General features: G+C 51.3%; 1 protein-coding gene across 1 annotated transcript in view; it reads left to right on the top strand.

Moving 5' to 3' along the window:
- Positions 1-22,795, top strand: part of EEIG1 (estrogen-induced osteoclastogenesis regulator 1) — a 327,766-nt gene that overhangs the window by 133,055 nt on the left and 171,916 nt on the right. Inside the window, exons 5-6 of the mRNA XM_086924949.1 lie at positions 15,226-15,342; positions 16,755-16,801. Of these exons, the coding sequence (XP_086781075.1) occupies positions 15,226-15,342; positions 16,755-16,801 (164 nt within the window). The remainder of the gene's footprint in view (positions 1-15,225; positions 15,343-16,754; positions 16,802-22,795) is intronic.

Genomic DNA, 22,795 nt, shown 5'->3' with positions numbered 1-22,795 from the left:
GTTGATGAATGGAATGTGTGGAATGTTGATGGATGGAATGTGTGGCATGTTGATGGGTGGAATGTATGGCATGTTGATGGATGGAAAGTTGATGGATGGAATGTGTGGCATGTTGATGGATGGAATGTGTGGCATGTTGATGGATGGAATGTGTGGCATGTTGATGGATGGAATGTGTGGCATGTTGATGGATGGAATGTGTGGCATGTTGGGGTGGTGATGAATGGAATGCTGATGGATAGAATGTTTGGCATGTTGATGGATGGAATGTTGATGGATGTGTGGAATGTTGATGGATGGAATGTGTGGAATGTTGATGGATGGAATGTGTGGCATGTTGATGGATGGAATGTGTGGCATGTTGATGGATGGAATGTGTGGCATGTTGGGGTGGTGATTAATGGAATGTTGATGGATAGAATGTGTGGCATGTTGATGGATGGAATGTGTGGAATGTTGATGGACGTGTGGCATGTTGATGGATGGAATGTGTGGCATGTTGATGGATGGAATGTGTGGCATGTTGGGGTGGTGATGAATGGAATGTTGATGGATAGAATGTGTGGCATGTTGATGGATGGAATGTGTGGAATGTTGATGGATGGAATGTGTGGCATGTTGATGGATGGAATGTGTGGCATGTTGGGGTGGTGATTAATGGAATGTTGATGGATAGAATGTGTGGCATGTTGATGGATGGAATGTGTGGAATGTTGATGGATGTGTGGCATGTTGATGGATGGAATGTGTGGCATGTTGATGGATGGATTGTGTGGCATGTTGGGGTGGTGATGAATGGAATGTTGATGGATAGAATGTGTGGCATGTTGATGGATGGAATGTAGATGGATGTGTGGAATGTTGATGGATGGAATGTGTGGAATGTTGATGGATGGAATGTGTGGAATGTTGATGAATGGAATGTGTGGCATGTTGATGGATGGTATGTGTGGCATGTTGATGGATGGAATGTGTGGCATGTTGATGGATGGAATGTGTGGCATGTTGATGGATGGAATGTGTGGCATGTTGATGGATGGAATGTGTGGCATGTTGGGGTGGTGATGAATAGAATGTTGATGGATAGAATGTGTCATCTTAGATCGTGACACACTCCTGAGGCACAGCCGGGAGCATTGTTTGTTGTGTGTAGCATTATTTTAAAAATATCTCTTGAAACTTTTAAATTGTTTTTAGATACCATTCCCTACCCTGCTCTTTGCACTTCTGGGCGCTCTCTCTCTCAGGTACCCCTGCGCAGCCGAGGTAAACGCTGCTGCGGGCGAGGGAATCACTCCTCGGTGCCATCACCGGGCCTGACCACAGGCCCCGCCCACTCACACGAGGCCACGCCCCGACCACCCCCTATAGAAATGTGCTTCCTCCAGAAGCGCAGCGGACGGGCGCAGCGGGCGCGCCGCTTGCGCGCCTAAGGCAAGCCCGTCTGCGCCCGTCCGCGACCACACGGGACCAGGGGCCGTAACCCCTGCCCCTCCACCAGGAAACCCAAAGGGATACAGCTCCAGTGAACTGTTGAACCTAAGATCACTTGCTAAGACAGCATGCAACCATTTCTACCATCCCTTGAAGTTGGCCATCCAATGTCCGCACTGCTATTCTCTTCTCAAAGCCACTCCTTTCTCGAGACCTCAGCATTCCTTTAAGATGTTCCTTCTTAATTGTAGGTCCTTACCCAAGCACCAAATAGAATTATCTCTGCTATTCGACGAGCTCACGCCAGATATAGTATTTCTTACTGAGACATGGCTAACTCCGTCTTCAGAGCCTGACATAATACAAGCTCTGCCTCAAGGATACCAAATAGCAAGGTTAGATCACTCCTCGGGAAAAGGAGGCGGTCTAGCAATATTCAAAGACACCTACTCTTGCCGCTGCTTCCCTAGCCCCTTTTTAGACTGTGAAAGCTTGTCCTTCAGTCTGGAACTCTCGCCCAACACTAACTTTGCTGGAGCACTGATCTATCGCCCTCCGGTTCCGCTTAGACAGTTTGCATATTCTCTACCTTCGGCCGCTGCAGACCTAGCCTCCACCTCTGCCAATAATACATTACTGGGAGATCTAAACATGCATTTTGAGGATCCGGGCGATTATACGGTGCAAAAGCTCATCGCCGATCTGTCCGCACTGCAGTTATTGCAGCTTGTCCGATCCTCCACACATGTGAAAGGGCACTTGCTTGATCCTATATTCAGTAATTGCCCAGATCTAGAGGTAGAACATCCCATCGTGCTTCCATGGACAGACCATTGTTTAGTCCTTTTACCCTGGCACACGCACAAACCCCCTGCTTTGATGCCAGGATCACGGGACGCCCGAAACTGGTCCAAACTTCCATTAGAGAAATGGACAGACGAGCTACAAACCACTATACCATCGATTAGTGCAGATCCTTTGTTAGCTAACGAGGAATTTAGCAATTGGATAACAAGAACGCTGAACACCATACTCCCAACCAAGACAACTCGGGCAAAGAGATCTAGGACCTCGGCTCCTTGGTACTCGGAGGAGCTCAGGGATATTAAACGTAACTGCAAACGGCTAGAGAGGAAATGGCGCTTGGCCTATACTGACCCAGACAACATTTTGTATAGGAAATCAATTAGGGACTATAAGACTGAAATAAAGAAAGCGCAAACCCAGTACTACTCACAAAAAATTTCTGAAGCCAGCTCGAATCCTAAGGAGATCTATAGGATCGTAAAATGTCTCACTAAACTTCCCCAGTCCGCTATAAATAGTGATGACTTACGAGTCCGATGCAACGAGTTAGCCGATTTCTTTTACAAAAAAGTGGATCTTATTTACTCATCCTTCCCAATCATTTCCCCTAATGCCTCCGCTGACATCCAGGAGCATCTCAAGCAGGATATTACAGACAACTCGTCACCCGTGTTGGATGAGTTTCCTTTGCTTCACTTGCACCTTCTGGCCACTTTAACGGCGCAGGTCAAATCGGGCTCTCCTAGTGACCCTGCCCCTCCGAGCTCCTTAAAGGCAGTTAATCACATTATCCTCCCGGTCATCTTGGAGGTACTTAATGCCTCAATTTCCACCAACATGGTTCCACCAGCATGGAAACAGGCACGGGTGAGGGCACACGCAAAGAAACCTAATATGGACATGAATGACTTTAACAACTACCGTCCCATTTCCCTGCTCCCCTGGATCAGCAAGATACCGGAAAAATATATTGACAACCTTTTAACCAATTTTCTGGAAAACCATCAACTGCTCGATCCATCACAAACCGGTTTTCGCCCCAAACATGGGACAGGATCAGCTTTGTTGTCAGTTCTGGAAGGAACAAGAGGCATCTTGGATCGCGGAGGATCGGTGGCAGTCATCCTCCTCGATCTGAGTGCCGCTTTTGACACTGTGAACCACGAGATCCTATTGCAGCGTCTCCATGATATCGGGATCCGAGGAGGAGCACTGAAGTGGCTCAGGTCATTCTTGTCCAATAGAACATTCCAGGTTTTCGAGGGAAACACCATCTCAACCAGCAGACCATTGAGCTGTGGAGTCCCGCAGGGCTCCTCGCTCAGCCGGACATTGTTTAATGTCTATGAGGCCACTGGCGGGTATCGTCCGTTCATATGGTATTAAGATCGTTACCTATGCGGACGATGCCCAGCTGGTGATCTCTCTGACGCGTGCTGAGGACCCCACGGCCACAGTAGACTTGGCTGGCTGTCTGAGCGAACAGCTGGATGACCCTGTCTTGCCTCAAACTTAATGGAGGCAAGACAGAGGTTATGATGCTGGGACGCTCGGCCCGACCTCGCTGAACTCCATCTGGCCGGCCTGTTTGGGACCCCCACCAGTACCAAAAGATACCATTAAGAGCGTGGGCATCTGGTTGGACAGGGCTCTAACGCTAGACCACCAGGCTGTTAAATTGTCTGCTACCTGTTTCGGTATTATTAGAATGCTGAGGAAGATTCTCCCCCTGTTACCTTTCCAAGCGAAGCAAATTGTTGTAAAGGGACTGATCCACTCTAGTTGGATTTCGGAAATGCTCTCTATTTTGGAGCCCATGACTTCACATTGCGGAAGCTACAAGTGATCCAAAATTGTGCAGCCTGGACTCTACTTCAAATCCCTCGTAGGTCCTCCGCTAAACCTGGATTAACAAGATTGCATTGGCTTCCCATGAGAGACAGGATTGCTTTTAAATCCCTTTGTATTGCCCACCAGTCATTCTGGTCAACTGGCCCTCTGATTAATCGTCCCTTAATCACCCCATACCTCCCTAGCAGACCGCTGCGCTCAGCTAGTGCCTTCCTGGCTACGGTGCCCAAAGTTAACCGGGCTAGATCAGGAGGCCGTTCCTTTTCCTTGAATGCTGCTAAGCTGTGGAACAGCTTACCCCTTCAACTAAGGTCTAATCCAGATCTGACTTCCTTCAGGAAACACTTGAAAACTTTTCTGTTTAATAAATAAAAAAAATAAATTCTCTCTGTGTCAATTGGTTTCACTGCTTAGAACATCGTGCAATCTTAGCGCTTGGATGCCTCCGGGCAACTATTTCGCGCTTTATAAGACGCATTTTCATTTCATTTCATTCATTTCAATGTGTGGCATGTTGATGGATAGAATGTGTGGAATGTTGGTGGATGGAATGTGTGGAATGTTGATGGATGGAATGTGTGGAATGTTGATGGATGGAATGTGTGGTATGTTGATGGATGGAATGTGTGGAATGTTGATGGATGGATTGTGTGGAATGTTGGGGTGGTGGTGATGAATGGAATGCTTGGGAACCTGTGCGGTGAGGAGTGTGAGTTGCGTATGGGCTGAGCAGCAGCGGCTGCGGCTCCTGGCGGGGCTGCTGCTCTCATTGGATTTACTAACCTGCAAATAAGGTGGAATAAATCATTTATGAACTATATCTTGTCTACTTGAGTTTCATCACAATATTCCACCTTTGGCCTAATGGAGGGGTTTGTATTTGTATTTCAATGTGCCTTTGTTTTTACTCGTAGCATAATGGATGTTTATTAAATCAGGGGCCTAAGTCACAAAGGTAAACGTACTCTTTTGTGTAAGTTTATGGCTGATTGATATACACAAAGGTATTTTAATATGAGTAAATGTATGACTAGGGAGGCTCTGCACATAGAAGATAGGTCAGTCCTATCTTTTCATGTGCGTAGACTCCACAGTTGTAAAGCTACTCTCTTTTTTGTCCTCATCACACCATAGCTGCTGCAAATCCAGGCTCTGTTCTATTCAGGGAGCGGGTGTACATCAGCCTGCTGCACCTGCAGTGGTCTCGGGGAGGGGGTGTACATGAGCCGGCTGCACCTGCAGTAGTCTCAGGGAGGGGTTGTACATTAGCCGGCTGCACCTGCAGTGATCTCAGGGAGGGGGTGTACATGAGCCTCCTGCATCTGCAATGGTCTCAGGGAGGGGGTGTACATGAGCCTGCTGCACCTGCAGGGGTCTCAGGGAGGGGGTGAACATGAGCCGGCTGCACCTGCAGTGGTCTCGGGGAGGGGGTGTACATGAGCCGGCTGCACCTGCAGTAGTCTCAGGGAGGGGTTGTACATTAGCCGGCTGCACCTGCAGTGATCTCAGGGAGGGGGTGTACATGAGCCTCCTGCATCTGCAATGGTCTCAGGGAGGGGGTGTACATGAGCCTGCTGCACCTGCAGTGGTCTCAGGGAGGGGGTGAACATGAGCCGGCTGCACCTGCAGTGGTCTCGGGGAGGGGGTGTACATGAGCCGGCTGCACCTGCAGTGGTCTCAGGAAGGGGGTGAACATGAGCCGGCTGCACCTGCAGTGGTCTCGGGGAGGGGGTGTACATGAGCCGGCTGCACCTGCAGTGGTCTCAGGAAGGGGGTGAACATGAGCCGGCTGCACCTGCAGTGGTCTCGGGAGGGGGTGAACATGAGCCGGCTGCACCTGCAGTGGTCTCGGGGAGGGGGTGTACATGAGCCGGCTGCACCTGCAGTGGTCTCAGGAAGGGGGTGTACATGAGCCGGCTGCACCTGCAGTGGTCTCGGGGAGGGGGTGTACATGAGCCGGCTGCACCTGCAGTGGTCTCGGGGAGGGGCTGTACATGAGCCGGCTGCACCTGCAGTGGTCTCGGGGAGGGGGTGTACATCAGCCTGCTACACCTGCAGTGGTCTCAGGGAGGGGGTGTACATCAGCCTGCTGCATCTGCAGTGGTCTCAGGGAGGGGATGTACATCCGCCTGCTGCACCTGCAGTGATCTCAGGGAGGGGGTGTACATGAGCCTGCTGCACCTGCAGTGGTCTCAGGGAGGGGGTGTACATGAGCCGGCTGCACCTGCAGTGGTCTCAGGGAGGGGGTGTTCATCAGCCGGCTGCACCTGCAGTGGTCTCAGGGAGGGGGTGTACATCAGCCTGCTGCACCTGCAGTGGTCTCAGGGAGGGGGTGTACATGAGCCGGCTGCATCTGCAGTGGTCTCAGGGAGGGGATGTACATCAGCCGGCTGCACCTGCAGTGGTCTCAGGGAGGGGGTGTACATGAGCCGGCTGCACCTGCAGTGGTCTCGGGGAGGGGCTGTACATGAGCCGGCTGCACCTGCAGTGGTCTCGGGGAGGGGGTGTACATGAGCCTGCTGCACCTGCAGTGATCTCAGGGAGGGGGTGTACATGAGCCTGCTGCACCTGCAGTGGTCTCAGGGAGGGGGTGTACACATCAGCCGGCTGCACCTGCAGTGATCTCAGGGAGGGGGTGTACATGAGCCTGCTGCACCTGCAGTGGTCTCAGGGAGGGGGTGTACACATCAGCCGGCTGCACCTGCAGTGGTCTCAGGGAGGGGGTGTACATGAGCCGGCTGCACCTGCAGTGGTCTCAGGGAGGGGGTGTACATCAGCCTGCTGCACCTGCAGTGGTCTCAGGGAGGGGGTGTACATCAGCCGGCTGCACCTGCAGTAGTCTCAGGGAGGGGTTGTACATTAGCCGGCTGCACCTGCAGTGATCTCAGGGAGGGGGTGTACATGAGCCTCCTGCATCTGCAATGGTCTCAGGGAGGGGGTGTACATGAGCCTCCTGCACCTGCAGTGGTCTCAGGGAGGGGGTGTACATGAGCCTGCTGCACCTGCAGTGGTCTCAGGGAGGGGGTGTACATGAGCCTCCTGCACCTGCAGTGGTCTCAGGGAGGGGGTGTTCATCAGCCGGCTGCACCTGCAGTGGTCTCGGGGAGGGGGTGTACATCAGCCGGCTGCACCTGCAGTGGTCTCAGGTAGGGGGTGTTCATCAGCCGGCTGCACCTGCAGTGGTCTCAGGGAGGGGGTGTACATGAGCCTCCTGCACCTGCAGTGGTCTCAGGGAGGGGGTGTTCATCAGCCGGCTGCACCTGCAGTGGTCTCGGGGAGGGGGTGTACATCAGCCGGCTGCACCTGCAGTGGTCTCAGGGAGGGGGTGTACATGAGCCTCCTGCACCTGCAGTGGTCTCAGGGAGGGGGTGTACATGAGCCTCCTGCACCTGCAGTGGTCTCAGGGAGGGGGTGTTCATCAGCCGGCTGCACCTGCAGTGGTCTCAGGGAGGGGGTGTACATCAGCCGGCTGCACCTGCAGTGGTCTCGGGGAGGGGGTGTACATGAGCCTGCTGCACCTGCAGTGGTCTCAGGGAGGGGGTGTACATGAGCCTCCTGCACCTGCAGTGGTCTCAGGGAGGGGGTGAACATGAGCCTGCTGCACCTGCAGTGATCTCAGGGAGGGGATGTACATGAGCCTGCTGCACCTGCAGTGGTCTCAGGGAGGGGGTGTACACATCAGCCGGCTGCACCTGCAGTGGTCTCGGGGAGGGGGTGTACATGAGCCTGCTGCACCTGCAGTGGTCTCAGGGAGGGGGTGTACATCAGCCTGCTGCACCTGCAGTGGTCTCGGGGAGGGGGTGTTCATCAGCCTGCTGCACCTGCAGTGGTCTCAGGGAGGGGGTGAACATGAGCCTGCTGCACCTGCAGTGATCTCAGGGAGGGGGTGTACATGAGCCGGCTGCACCTGCAGTGGTCTCAGGGAGGGGGTGTACTTGAGCCTGCTGCACCTGCAGTGGTCTCAGGGAGGGGGTGTACACATCAGCCGGCTGCACCTGCAGTGGTCTCGGGGAGGGGGTGTACATGAGCCTGCTGCACCTGCAGTGGTCTCAGGGAGGGGGTGTACATCAGCCTGCTGCACCTGCAGTGGTCTCAGGGAGGGGGTGTTCATCAGCCGGCTGCACCTGCAGTGGTCTCAGGGAGGGGGTGTACATCAGCCGGCTGCACCTGCAGTGGTCTCGGGGAGGGGGTGTACATGAGCCGGCTGCACCTGCAGTGGTCTCAGGGAGGGGGTGTACATGAGCCGGCTGCACCTGCAGTGGTCTCAGGGAGGGGGTGTACATGAGCCGGCTGCACCTGCAGTGGTCTCAGGGCGGGGGTGTACATGAGCCGGCTGCACCTGCAGTGGTCTCGGGGAGGGGGTGTACATGAGCCGGCTGCACCTGCAGTGGTCTCGGGGAGGGGGTGTACATGAGCCGGCTGCACTTGCAGTGGTCTCAGGGAGGGGGTGAACATGAGCCTGCTGCACCTGCAGTGGTCTCAGGGAGGGGGTGTACATCAGCCTGCTGCATCTGCAATGGTCTCAGGGAGGAGGTGTACATCAGCCGGCTGCACCTGCAGTGGTCTCAGGGAGGGGGTGTACATCAGCCGGCTGCACCTGCAGTGGTCTCAGAGAGGGGGTGTACATCAGCCTGCTGCACCTGCAGTGGTCTCGGGGAGGGGGTGTACATCAGCCGGCTGCACTTGCAGTGGTCTCGGGGAGGGGGTGTACATGAGCCGGCTGCACCTGCAATGGTCTCAGGGAGGGGGTGTACATGAGCCGGCTGCACCTGCAGTGGTCTCAGGGCGGGGGTGTACATCAGCCGGCTGCACTTGCAGTGGTCTCAGGGAGGGGGTGTACATGAGCCTGCTGCACCTGCAGTGGTCTCAGGGAGGGGGTGTACATGAGCCTGCTGCACCTGCAGTGGTCTCAGGGAGGGGGTGTTCATCAGCCGGCTGCATCTGCAGTGGTCTCAGGGAGGGGGTGTTCATCAGCCGGCTGCACCTGCAGTGGTCTCAGGGAGGGGGTGTTCATCAGCCTGCTGCACCTGCAGTGGTCTCGGGGAGGGGGTGTACATGAGTCGGCTGCACCTGCAGTGGTCTCGGGGAGGGGGAGTACATGAGCGGGCTGCACCTGCAGTGGTCTCAGGGAGGGGGTGTACATCAGCCGGCTGCACCTGCAGTGGTCTCAGGGAGGGGGTGTACATGAGCCTGCTGCACCTGCAGTGGTCTCAGGGAGGGGGTGTACATGAGCCTGCTGCACCTGCAGTGGTCTCCGGAAGGGGGTGTACATGAGCCGGCTGCACCTGCAGTGGTCTCAGGGAGGGGGTGAACATCAGCCGGCTGCACCTGCAGTGGTCTCGGGGAGGGGGTGTACATCAGCCGGCTGCACCTGCAGTGGTTTCAGGGAGGGGGTGTACATGAGCCTGTGCACCTGCAGTGGTCTCGGGGAGGGGGTGTACATGAGCCGGCTGCACCTGCAGTGGTCTCAGGGAGGGGGTGTACATGAGCCCGCTGCACCTGCAGTGGTCTCGGGGAGGGGGTGTACATGAGCCGGCTGCACCTGCAGTGGTCTCGGGGAGGGGGTGTACATGAGCCGGCTGCATCTGCAGTGGTCTCAGGGAGGGGATGTACATCAGCCTGCTGCACCTGCAGTGGTCGCAGGGAGGGGGTGTACATGAGCCTGCTGCACCTGCAGTGGTCTCAGGGAGGGGGTGTACATGAGCCTCCTGCACCTGCAGTGGTCTCAGGGAGGGGGTGTTCATCAGCCGGCTGCACCTGCAGTGGTCTCAGGGAGGGGGTGTACATGAGCCTCCTGCATCTACAATGGTCTCAGGGAGGGGATGTTCATCAGCCGGCTGCACCTGCAGTGGTCTCAGGGAGGGGGTGTACATGAGCCTCCTGCACCTGCAGTGGTCTCAGGGAGGGGGTGTTCATCAGCCGGCTGCACCTGCAGTGGTCTCAGGGAGGGGGTGTACATGAGCCTGCTGCACCTGCAGTGGTCTCAGGGAGGGGGTGTTCATCAGCCGGCTTTATCTGCAGTGGTCTCAGGGAGGGGGTGTTCATCAGCCGGCTGCACCTGCAGTGGTCTCAGGGAGGGGGTGTACATGAGCCGGCTGCACCTGCAGTGGTCTCAGGGAGGGGGTGTACATGAGCCTGCTGCACCTGCAGTGGTCTCAGGGAGGGGGTGTTCATCAGCCGGCTTTATCTGCAGTGGTCTCAGGGAGGGGGTGTTCATCAGCCGGCTGCACCTGCAGTGGTCTCAGGGAGGGGGTGTACATGAGCCTGCTGCACCTGCAGTGGTCTCAGGGAGGGGGTGTTCATCAGCCTGCTGCACCTGCAGTGGTCTCGGGGAGGGGGTGTACATGAGTCGGCTGCACCTGCAGTGGTCTCGGGGAGGGGGTGTACATGAGCCGGCTGCACCTGCAGTGGTCTCAGGGAGGGGGTGTACATCAGCCGGCTGCACCTGCAGTGGTCTCAGGGAGGGGGTGTACATGAGCCTGCTGCACCTGCAGTGGTCTCAGGGAGGGGGTGTACATGAGCCTGCTGCACCTGCAGTGGTCTCGGGAAGGGGGTGTACATGAGCCGGCTGCACCTGCAGTGGTCTCAGGGAGGGGGTGAACATCAGCCGGCTGCACCTGCAGTGGTCTCAGGGAGGGGGTGTTCATCAGCCGGCTGCACCTGCAGTGGTCTCGGGGAGGGGGTGTACATCAGCCGGCTGCACCTGCAGTGGTTTCAGGGAGGGGGTGTACATGAGCCTGTGCACCTGCAGTGGTCTCGGGGAGGGGGTGTACATGAGCCGGCTGCACCTGCAGTGGTCTCAGGGAGGGGGTGTACATGAGCCGGCTGCACCTGCAGTGGTCTCGGGGAGGGGGTGTACATGAGCCGGCTGCACCTGCAGTGGTCTCGGGGAGGGGGTGTACATGAGCCGGCTGCACCTGCAGTGGTCTCGGGGAGGGGGTGTACATGAGCCGGCTGCATCTGCAGTGGTCTCAGGGAGGGGATGTACATCAGCCTGCTGCACCTGCAGTGGTCTCAGGAAGGGGGTGTACATGAGCCTGCTGCACCTGCAGTGGTCTCAGGGAGGGGGTGTACATGAGCCTCCTGCACCTGCAGTGGTCTCAGGGAGGGGGTGTTCATCAGCCGGCTGCACCTGCAGTGGTCTCAGGGAGGGGGTGTACATCAGCCTGCTGCACCTGCAGTGGTCTCAGGGAGGGGGTGTACATGAGCCTCCTGCATCTGCAATGGTCTCAGGGAGGGGGTGTTCATCAGCCGGCTGCACCTGCAGTGGTCTCAGGGAGGGGGTGTACATGAGCCGGCTGCACCTGCAGTGGTCTCGGGGAGGGGGTGTACATGAGCCTCCTGCATCTGCAATGGTCTCAGGGAGGGGGTGTTCATCAGCCGGCTGCACCTGCAGTGGTCTCAGGGAGGGGGTGTACATGAGCCTCCTGCATCTGCAATGGTCTCAGGGAGGGGGTGTACATGAGCCGGCTGCACCTGCAGTGGTCTCAGGGAGGGGGTGAACATCAGCCGGCTGCACCTGCAGTGGTCTCAGGGAGGGGGTGTACATGTGCCTGCTGCACCTGCAGTGGTCTCAGGGAGGGGGTGTTCATCAGCCTGCTGCACCTGCAGTGGTCTCGGGGAGGGGGTGTACATGAGTCGGCTGCACCTGCAGTGGTCTCGGGGAGGGGGTGTACATGAGCCGGCTGCACCTGCAGTGGTCTCAGGGAGGGGGTGTACATCAGCCGGCTGCACCTGCAGTGGTCTCAGGGAGGGGGTGTACATGAGCCTGCTGCACCTGCAGTGGTCTCAGGGAGGGGGTGTACATGAGCCTGCTGCACCTGCAGTGGTCTCGGGAAGGGGGTGTACATGAGCCGGCTGCACCTGCAGTGGTCTCAGGGAGGGGGTGAACATCAGCCGGCTGCACCTGCAGTGGTCTCAGGGAGGGGGTGTTCATCAGCCGGCTGCACCTGCAGTGGTCTCAGGGAGGGGGTGTCCATCAGCCTGCTGCACCTGCAGTGGTCTCGGGGAGGGGGTGTACATGAGTCGGCTGCACCTGCAGTGGTCTCGGGGAGGGGGTGTACATGAGCCGGCTGCACCTGCAGTGGTCTCGGGGAGGGGGTGTACATGAGCCTCCTGCATCTGCAATGGTCTCAGGGAGGGGGTGTTCATCAGCCGGCTGCACCTGCAGTGGTCTCAGGGAGGGGGTGTACATGAGCCTCCTGCATCTGCAATGGTCTCAGGGAGGGGGTGTACATGAGCCGGCTGCACCTGCAGTGGTCTCAGGGAGGGGGTGTACATCAGCCTGCTGCACCTGCAGTGGTCTCAGGGAGGGGGTGTACATGAGCCGGCTGCACCTGCAGTGGTCTCGGGGAGGGGGTGTACATCAGCCTGCTGCACCTGCAGTGGTCTCAGGGAGGGGGTGTACATCAGCCGGCTGCACCTGCAGTGGTCTCGGGGAGGGGGTGTTCATCAGCCGGCTGCACCTGCAGTGGTCTCAGGAAGGGGGTGAACATCAGCCGGCTGCACCTGCAGTGGTCTCGGGGAGGGGGTGTACATGAGCCTGCTGCACCTGCAGTGGTCTCAGGGAGGGGGTGTACATCAGCCTGCTGCACCTGCAGTGGTCTCAGGGAGGGGGTGTACATGAGCCGGCTGCACCTGCAGTGGTCTCGGGGAGGGGGTGTACATGAGCCGGCTGCACCTGCAGTGGTCTCGGGGAGGGGGTGTACATGAGCCGGCTGCACCTGCAGTGGTCTCGGGGAGGGGGTGTACATGAGCCGGCTGCACCTGCAGTGGTCTCAGGAAGGGGGTGAACATCAGCCGGCTGCACCTGCAGTGGTCTCAGGGAGGGGGTGTACATGAGCCGGCTGCACCTGCAGTGGTCTCGGGGAGGGGGTGTACATGAGCCGGCTGCACCTGCAGTGGTCTCGGGGAGGGGGTGTACATGAGCCGGCTGCACCTGCAGTGGTCCCAGCGCTCTTACATTGGCTGAAAACCAATCCCCATGCGTTTGGATGAAATCACAGGACTTGCATCTTCCTGTATCCGATCTACCACATGGTCCTCATCCAACAATCGCCCCTTTTATTGTATTTTTATTTTTATATTTTTTTATTTTCAAAGTTTTATATAGCGCGAACAAGATCTTCGCAGATATCAGAGCGCTTTACATAGAGGGGTACATGAGGGAACATAGTCAAACAAATAACTCAAAAGATCACACAGTACAAATAGGTGGCTGCAAGGCCAATCCTGTGAGTAATAAGACAACTCATACAGATAAGTAAAGGGGTCAAACATGTGGTACAGATCGGTGCAGGGTGTTAACAGAGTTCGAGATAATAATTCAAGTGTATTTAGCCATGAGGATAGCTTTTACTTCTTTTTTTAAAGAGTGTAGTGGAGGAGATAAGCCTGGTTTCGGGAGGGAGTGAGTTCCAAATCCTAGGCGCCATTCCTGAGAAGGAGCGCTTGTATGTTTTTTCCTTCCGGAATCTTCGCGGTTTCAGCAGAAGATTGTTTGTGCCTCTCGTGTTTCTGATTCCCCCAGAGATTGTCAATTTCTGAGCGAGGTAGCCGGGTGAGTTTAGGTGTACCGCCTTGTGTGTCATGCAGGCGATTTTCAGATGTATTCTGGCTTCAAAAGGCAGCCAGTTCAGGGATTTCAAGTCAGGGGTAATGTGGGAGTGCTTTTTTGACCCAGTGATGAGTCTCGCTGCAGCATTTAGAGACGCTTTTAGTGGTGCGGTTGTAGTTAGTGGGTGCTGCTGTATTCAATTCGTGGGATGGCTAGTGCTTGTACTGCGGTTTGGAAGTCTTTGGCTGGGAGGTAGGGTTTAAGTTTCCTCAGAGTATTGATCTGGAAGTTCGCTCCCTTTGTTGCCTTGCTGATGTGTTGCTGCATGTTGAGATTGGTGTCAAGTGTTATGCCTAAGGATTTTGCTGAGTCCACGTTGATTTTGCTGAGTCCACATTGAGTGCGGTTAGGTGTTTAAGCCAGATTTGAGTGGTGGATATCTTCGCTGGAGGTGAGATCAGAAGGAACTCTGTTTTCAGGGCATTGAGTTTGAGGTGATTATCTGCAATTGGGGGATTGTAATTTGAGATAAAGTTGGGTGTCATCGGCGTACATGTGAAAGTGTACATTGGATGCTTGTAGCAAGGTGGTGAGAGGTTCCATGACTAGGTTGAATAAAGTTGGGGATAGAGAGGATCCTTGGGGGACGCCTAGCGTTACAGGTATTGGCGAGGACATCAAGTTGTTGCTCTTGAATTTCTGCGACCTGTTGTGAAGAAAGGAAGGGAACCATTTGAGAACAGTTCCAGATAAACCCATTATTGTGTTTAGTAGTTCTAGTAGATTCTCATGTTTAACGGTGTCGAATGCTGAAGAGAGATCAAGAAGGATGAGGAGGCAGGTGTCGTTTTGGTCTAGCATTTGAAGTGCGTCGTCAATTATGTGAGTCATCGCAGTTTCTGTGCTGTGTCCTGCTCGGAAGCCTGACTGGTGAGGGTTGAGGAGATGAAATTGCTCAATGTGTTTGGTCAGTTCTAGTTGTGCGCATTTTTCCAGGAGTTTGGCGAGAGTGGGGATATTGGTGATGGGACGGTAATTGTTGAGATCAGAGGGGTCGGCTGTAGGTTTCTTTAGTAGAGGTGTGACCAGACCAACTTTGAGGGAGTCAGGTATGCTTCCTTGTTGGAGAGAGCTGTTGATAATTTTAGTCCAGAGAGGGAGACGCAAAGGGTTAAAGTCTTTCACTGCGGAGGCAGGGAGGGGTTCCGTGAGGTGATTGGATGATTTCATGGTTCTGAGCAGTTTGCCAATTTCTTCTTCCGAGTATGTGCCGAAGGGAACATCATCCCTGTAGAAGAGCTCTTGCTTGATGACCCCCACCGCCGTCTTGGCAGCCTACAGGAAGCGGGGGGTCCGCTCCCCCCGCAGACATTTCAAAGCCCTCAGCAAGAATGTGCCCTTCCTCCTGTTTGTAGATGCACTCCTGTCATTACACCCTGTGGACCGGGGACCCCCCTGGGCCGCACCCCATCGACACAAGATCCCCCAGACTAGACCCCCCCCTCCCATGGACTCCTAACCTGGGGTCCTGTCTTGACTCGCAGCATTGATGCCCTGATCTCTTTTGCCCCTCACAGCTTGGATTCGCTGACCTTAATCTGGCAGAATTTGCGGGTGCTGGATTTACTGCCCGGTGCTGCCTGTTGGAGGGATACGACACCAAGAACACACGCCAGGACAACTCCATCCTCAAGGTGTGAGCATACCCACAGCTTCTTTCACTTGTCTCCCTACTGTCCGAGCCCATCCTTTCTCTGACATCCTGCAAATCCTGCCTCACCCCTCTTACCTCTCTGACAAGCTGCAGTCCCTGCCTCGCCTCTATTCCCTCTCTGACAGTCTGCTGGCCCTGCCTCCTTTCTCAGGACTCCCTGCATATTGTGTCTTCTCTCCCAGCACCCCTCCTTTCCCCTCTGCACTCTGATCTCCTAGAAGTCTTCTCCCAGCATCCCTCCATTCTCTGAAATTCTCTAGGTCCAACCTCCTCCCCCAGCACTTCACTCCCCTCTGACATCCTGCAACTCATGCCTCCTCTGCCCTCCCCTCTAACATCCTACAAGGTCTGTCTGTTTCCAGCATCACCTCTCCTCTTCTAAAGCACCTGTCTCTTCTCACAGCATTGATCCCTTCTCTGACATCCTGCAAGTACTGCCTCCTTCACCTCTCTAACAGCCTGTAGGCCCTCTTTTATCCCTGCGTCCCTTCATCAGCTTTGTTTTATCCCTGCTGTCCCTGCATCAGCTTTGTTTTATCCCTGCTGTCCCTGCATCAGCTTTGTTTTATCCCTGAGGTCCCTTCATCAGCTTTGTTTTATCCTTGCAGTCCCGTCATCAGTATTGTTTTCATCCCGGCGGTCCCTTCATCAGCTTAGTTTTATCCCTGAGGTCCCTTCATCAGCTTTTTTTTTATCCTTGCCGTCCCTTCATCAGCTTTGTTTTATCCCTGCGGTCCCTTCATCAGCTTTGCTTTATCCCTGAGGTCCCTTCATCAGCTTCATTTTATCCATGCAGTCCCTTCATCAACTTTGTTTAATCCCTGCTGTCCCTTCATCAGCTTTGTTTTATCCCTGAGGTCCCTTCATCAGCTTCATTTTATCCATGCAGTCCATTCATCAGCTTTGCTTTATCCCTGCGGTCCCTTCATCAGCTTTGTTTTATCCCTGAGGTCCCTTAATCAGCTTTGCTTTATCCCTGAGGTCCCTTCATCAGCTTCATTTTATCCATGCAGTCCATTCATCAGCTTTGCTTTATCCCTGCGGTCCCTTCATCAGCTTTACTTTATCCCTGAGGTCCCTTCATCAGCTTTCTTTTATCCATGCACTCTCTTCATTAGCTTTGTTTTTTCACGGTGGTCCATTTATCAACTTTGTTTAATCCCTGTGGTCCCTTCATCAGCTTTGTTTTATCCCTGCGGTCCCTTCATCAGCTTTGTTTTATCCCTGTGGTCCCTTCATCAGCTTTGTTTTATCCATGCAGCCTCTTCATCAGTTTTGTTTTATCCCTGTGGTCCCTTCATCAGCTTCATTTTATCCCTTCGGTCCCTTCATCAACTTTTCTTCATCCTGTGGTCTCTTCTTGTATCTCTGACTATATCTCTTCTCCAACAGGTCACAATTGGAATGTCCCTTCTCTCAGGAGATCCTTGCTTCAAAAGGTGAGTAATCAAATATCTATTGTGGCGTTCCTTGGAGGTAGATTCCGAGGGCTGCTTGCTGCTTTTTCATCCATGCCCATATGGCTTGCTCTGTGTGTCTCTGTTAGATTGGGCGGTCTCTGGTGGGCAGAGGTGAGTACTTCTGTCCCAGCCGGACCTGCCTCCTCTAGTTAGGATAAGGGGCTATCCCCTTAGTAGTAACACCAAGCAGTCAGACTGAACCTCGAGGGCCAGTGTAAAGCATTTATGATCATGTACAGTAATATTTTGCCACACTACAAACGGACACCACACCGGTTTTCTATGAAAATATAGTATCCTTCATATATATTGATTTATCACAAGGCCCAATAACAGCGCAAATTCACAATAAGGTAGGAAGGTTGGGGCGACTGTTTGGGGATTGAACATGGGGATGGGGTCAGTTCAGGTTGGGTTCGAGAAGCTAGGGCAACTCGGGTACTCAGTCAAAGATTAGGGATGCGATTCTCCAGGTACGAGCCGCGACAAAGTCAGAAGGGCTCATGATGGTGAAATGCTTTGCGTACAGGAGGGACGATTCTCAAGGTACGAGCTTCGACAGTCAGCAGGGCTCGTGATGGTGAAATGCTTTGCGTACAGGAGGTACGATTCTCAAGGTACGAGCTTCGACAGTCAGCAGGGCTCGTGATGGTGAAATGCTTTGCGTACAGGAGATACAATTCTCAAGGTACGAGCCGCAACAGAGTCAGCAGGGCTCTTGATGGTGAAATGTTTTGCGTACTGGTGGTACGATTCTCAAGGTACGAGCCGCAACGAAATGTAGGAAAAGTACAATTATAGCAAACATTCAAATAATAAGTGCCATATCTCTCAAACCGACAAACATTTATACTGTATGAAAAAGGAGAAAAGCAACCTGGCTGTTATTTATATAATTATTGCAACACAAATTGCTTTGATGTAAACATTTTATTTCGTAATTTTAAGTCAACATAATTAATTCTCAAATATTTTTTCATTTTATAGTTCATTAAATTGTGAAATCTATAGGCATAATAAACAATTAACACATTACATAACGGGGGACTGAAAAAACACACAAAAATTACAAAAATGTCACACTGGACCGGTCTATATTGTATTATTGTAGGCAAAGCGGTTGGATTTTACTACGCGCGTTTCGGCAATCTGCCTTCATCAGGGGACCGTCATTGGCACATACATTGGACAGGACAAAAACTGAAAGAAAAATACACAATATATATATATATTTTTTGTACAGTGGTTGCATATAAATTATTACAGGTTCTATTTACAAATATTTACAAGTGTAACGCCCTGAACGTCTCAGGATCGTTTAACAGACACGATAATGAGGACGCAACCACTTGTGAAGGGTTAGTTATTTTAATGAAGGCACAAATAATACAAAGAGTAAACAAAAGTTATAGTCACTGGAATCCTCCAGGCTAAGTACGTTACCAGCCCACAGCACGGATGGTCCTAACCGTCCTCTGCATATACGCCGATCCCGGCGTATGCCAACAGAGGGCAGAAATGAAATGGCCGACAATGCCAATCGGTAGGCTGTGAGGGGCACGAAGAGTGTTGGGGAGAATCGAGGAGCCAGGGAAACACCCAGCCGGGGTCTCTACCTGAAGGGAGCAGCCGCTCAACCTCTTCCTCAGACTGCACCGGGACGCGGAGTCACCTCCTGGTGATGCGTCACCGATACCCCAATCAAAAGCAAGAAGACTGAACCGAGAGCAGCCGCTCGATCGATCCTGTGGACTTCCGAGTCTGTAACGCGGCAAACACCTCCTGGTGTGCGTTACAGCTGGCAGTCCCTGTATCTCTGGTCGGGCTGGGAGTTACGACTCCAACCAGCATAAGCGCCACTGCGCCTTGACTCAGCCGAGTCAAAAAGCGAAGCTCAATGGTTGACCGGTAGAGCTTCCGGGTCCTTCACAGGTGACGATGGGGCAAGACACGGCCCAGGGAGTAACGACTCGACCTACCTCCGTTCTTGCCTTACTGGAGCACCACTCCGGAACGCTGCTCTTCACGAAGCAGGTACGTCGGTGTAAACACAATATCCGACAGCGTTGTACCTCCAGGTTCCTCCCTTTATAGGGCGTGTTTTCCTTGAGTTATGTAACAACAAGAGAGACAAGATCACTATTTACATTAAAATCTGTATAAAAAACAGTGGAATTATATATAAACATAGCAGCTCAATTATTGTAATCAATGTGTTTTTAATCAAAAGTTGTTACTTTTGAGGTTTAAATAGACACTCTAAATCATTTCCATGTTCAAATTATCCCATCATATCTCATTTCCAGGAACAAATACTCTATATCGCAATTGTGTACATCCGTATTTTTCTTAAACAGAAAAATTGTTTCTTAAATACTTTCTGAGTAGACAAACTATGTCCTATCGGAGTTATATCTAGCTCTATGATGCTACTCTCATGGTGTCAGTAAATTACCTATGGTTTCCCCAAGAGGATGTTAAAAACATGAAACAAACAAAAGATGAAAATAAGAGGAAAAACCGATGAAGATATCCTATCGCAAGATCCACAATTCGAGTTTGACTGAGACGATAGGCGATAGATATATATAGCACTAAAGTTGGGGCCTAGGACAAAGAAAATATATTTAGATATGTTCTTAAAGATACTTACATAAATCGGGTGTTTAGATGAATAACGAAGTAACTGATATTTCTTCTTTGGCGGCCTCTAGCGTTTATATATCGATTGTTTCTTGCTGCGACTTATGAATGACCTGTATCTGATCAATAGGGACAGCATTTTAATCATTTATACTTATTTATCAATGTAAAACTCTTATTATATCCCTAACTTGTAAGTAAATAGCTGCAATCTGTAGATAATGCAGCTAGAGGTGATGACGGTATTGACACATGCCACATGTAAACTAAAGATATAACAGTTATTTACCGGATATGACGCAAACTATGACTTGAATGAAGTCGAGGATGAAGATGGCAGACATGGAGAACCATCTGTGGTCTAAGTAGGTGATCGCGTATTTTGATCGGAGACCCAAATATCCCAGATAGACAACACAGGTAAACATCTCGCTGTACATTATGTAGCCATAATGTCCACTAATCTAACAATGACGGAATTCAAATGGTGCTTTTTACCGTATAGTGGCACCGGTGGGGATTTATTATATGTCGGGCCGAAGAATAAATACATGTATCGGGCTCAAGGAAGGCGAGCGACAAATTGCTGCATCAAGAGAAATGCAAATATAGATCCCTATTCGGATTGTCCTAAACCTAGCTGGATTGCATATTCTGTATACCTGACTCTAGTTCGAATAGTACATGTGCTCCGCACCTTTTTGATTCGACATGTTCTTTTTGGGAGTCTGGTCGGGTTCTGGACAAGGCATACAGAGGCTTAGTACACGGTAGAGCAGAGCTAAACCGCCGAGAAAATAAGGAAAATGACTATTTAAATTACCGCTGCTTAACAGGAATATGCCGAAAAGGGGAGGAGGACGGGGGGAGGGGCGGGGGGGACAAGAGGGGGCGGGGGAGGGAAGGGAAGGTTGGAAAGGGAAAGAAACACGCCTTCCCGATGCTATTCTTACCTTAATGTTGGTTGCTCAATCAAAACGCCAGAGCTCCCGATAGTCTTCCGTGGTAGAGGCTCCTCGCAGATCTGGGAGGATCTCGGAGTGTATATATATATATATTTTATATATATATATATATATATATATATATATATATATATATATATATATATATATATATATATATATATATATATATATATATATACCGAAACCTTTCCCGCGTTATTGCTGATCGATTACAGCCACCTGTGTGTAAGCACAGGCGCACTACTGCGACAGATGGGCATAGTAATAGAAAACAGACATGCCGCTAAATATGTAGAACACATCTTAATATCTATTAATCGTGTCTATCCAGCTGGATTATAGATATTTTTTTGAAAGGGAGTTTGAACAATGTTTTTCAGGAAAAAGACGACATTGGCAACACTGAAGCAGACGCAATGGCCAATATATTAAGCGCCAAAACGTGCTGGATAATAATAGATCGGCATCTGGAACTTGCCCTCCAACATTATTTCTTACAAACATATTTTGTTTATCATTCCATATTTGTTAAGTGGACCCCAGGGTCTAATTTAATTGTTATTCTCGAATAGGCTCAAGAAATGGACCAAGGTTACCAAGGGTGCCCCATGTGATGGCTGGTTAGGTGCACATAGTAGATGTATATATATTTTCCAGATAGACCGCTGACAACCATGATCTGATGGTTATAAAAATGCATGTCAAGTTCAAATTATTGAACATATATGTACTACAGGACAGAAGATAGTTACTCCAATGTAGTTCATCCATTCAAAGCGGTATGGGGACCTAGTCGGGGCATCATTTAAAACCAAGGTTCATAAGATTTGGTAGAGACCAGATGGGTGTTATGTTAAGTCCTATATAATCGCCCGCTCCCACGGAATGTCCAAATTGAGACCTCTGTTTACCGTATCCAAAGAAAATATCCAGAATACTTCACGTTTCCTACAGATCTTGTCAGGGCATAGACCATCTCTTACTTGGATTCTTTCCAGAATTATCCAAAGGGTATCTTCTGGTTGTGATTGCATTCTATGTAATGGGATATCAAAGGTGCATTGAGGTTTTTGGTACTTCTTGCAGATTTGTGTTCAGTTACCCTAGTGTTAAGGGACCTGGATGATTCACCAACATAGCCCAAATGACATGGGCATATCAATAGATACACAACATTTTTGGTTTTGCAGTTGTTCATACCTTTAATCTGAATTTTTACTCCATTATGGGTCAGTTCTTTCGCTTCAATATCTTGAGGACAAACCTTGCATACTCCACATTTATAGGATTCTGAGTGGTAATGCTTCTTTGATAGCATTCTATGGTTGCCGGCATGCACGATCGAACTACCAGATCCTTAATGTTTTTATTTTTCCGGTATGCAAAACGAGGTTTTGGAAAACGGTCTTGGTCTGTCTTATTGACATTCAGAATATGCCAATTTGAATACAGAATTTGCTGTATTTGATTGTTTAACATGGAGTGTCGAGAGACAAACACGAGGTTAGTTTCTTGTTTCGATGTTTTTCCAAGCAGTAAATGCTGGCGATCGTAGAATCTAGCTCTTTTACAAGCTTGGCGTACCAATCTGTGCGGATAACCACGCTCTTCAAATTTATTGCTCATTACTACAGATCTTGCATCATAATCTTGTAGTTTCGTGCAGTTTCTTCTTAGCCGTAAAAATTGGCTAAAGGGGATACTGTTTTTCTGTGTAACCGGATGGAATCTATCGTAATGAAGGATGGTATTACGTGCTGTTGGTTTTACATAAAGGTCCATAAGTAGTTTAACAGTAACATCCAGAAATTCCATTTCTGAATTGCTTATGTGTGCAGTAAATTTCAGAGTGGCGTCACAGGCATTGAGCCAAAGAATAAATTCATTTAAGGTATCTTCTGTGTCATCCCATATAAAGATGACATCATCAATATATCGTGACCAATAAAACACAGATTCGAAACCTTGGTCCATTTCTTGAGCCTATTCGACAATAACAATTAAATTAGACCCTGGTGTCCACTTAACAAATGAACAAGCGAAAAAGGAGGTGGACAAACTGGATCGACTCAATTTGTTACAACAATCTAACAAGAAAAAGGAGAGTGACCGAATGGACATAGTATCAAAATATTCTAACGTCAGCATGATGTTTAAAAACATCATACTAAAGCATTGGCCAATGTTAGAGTTGGAGACAGACTTTAAAGACATGTTTAAAGCTAGACCTATATTTGCCCATACCAGGGGGGAAAACTTGGGCGAGATTTTAAAACAACTCACCGAACAGCTTTCCATTTCAAATGGATCCAGACCCTGCAACAACTGCAATAACTGTCACAACATAATTCCCGGTAATTAA

Source organism: Lissotriton vulgaris, chromosome 5 (assembly GCF_964263255.1).
Source record: "Lissotriton vulgaris chromosome 5, aLisVul1.2, whole genome shotgun sequence".
Lineage (NCBI taxonomy): Eukaryota > Metazoa > Chordata > Amphibia > Caudata > Salamandridae > Lissotriton > Lissotriton vulgaris.
The sequence above is the reverse complement of the archived record's forward strand: the minus strand, read 5'-3'. Positions and strand labels throughout refer to the sequence as shown.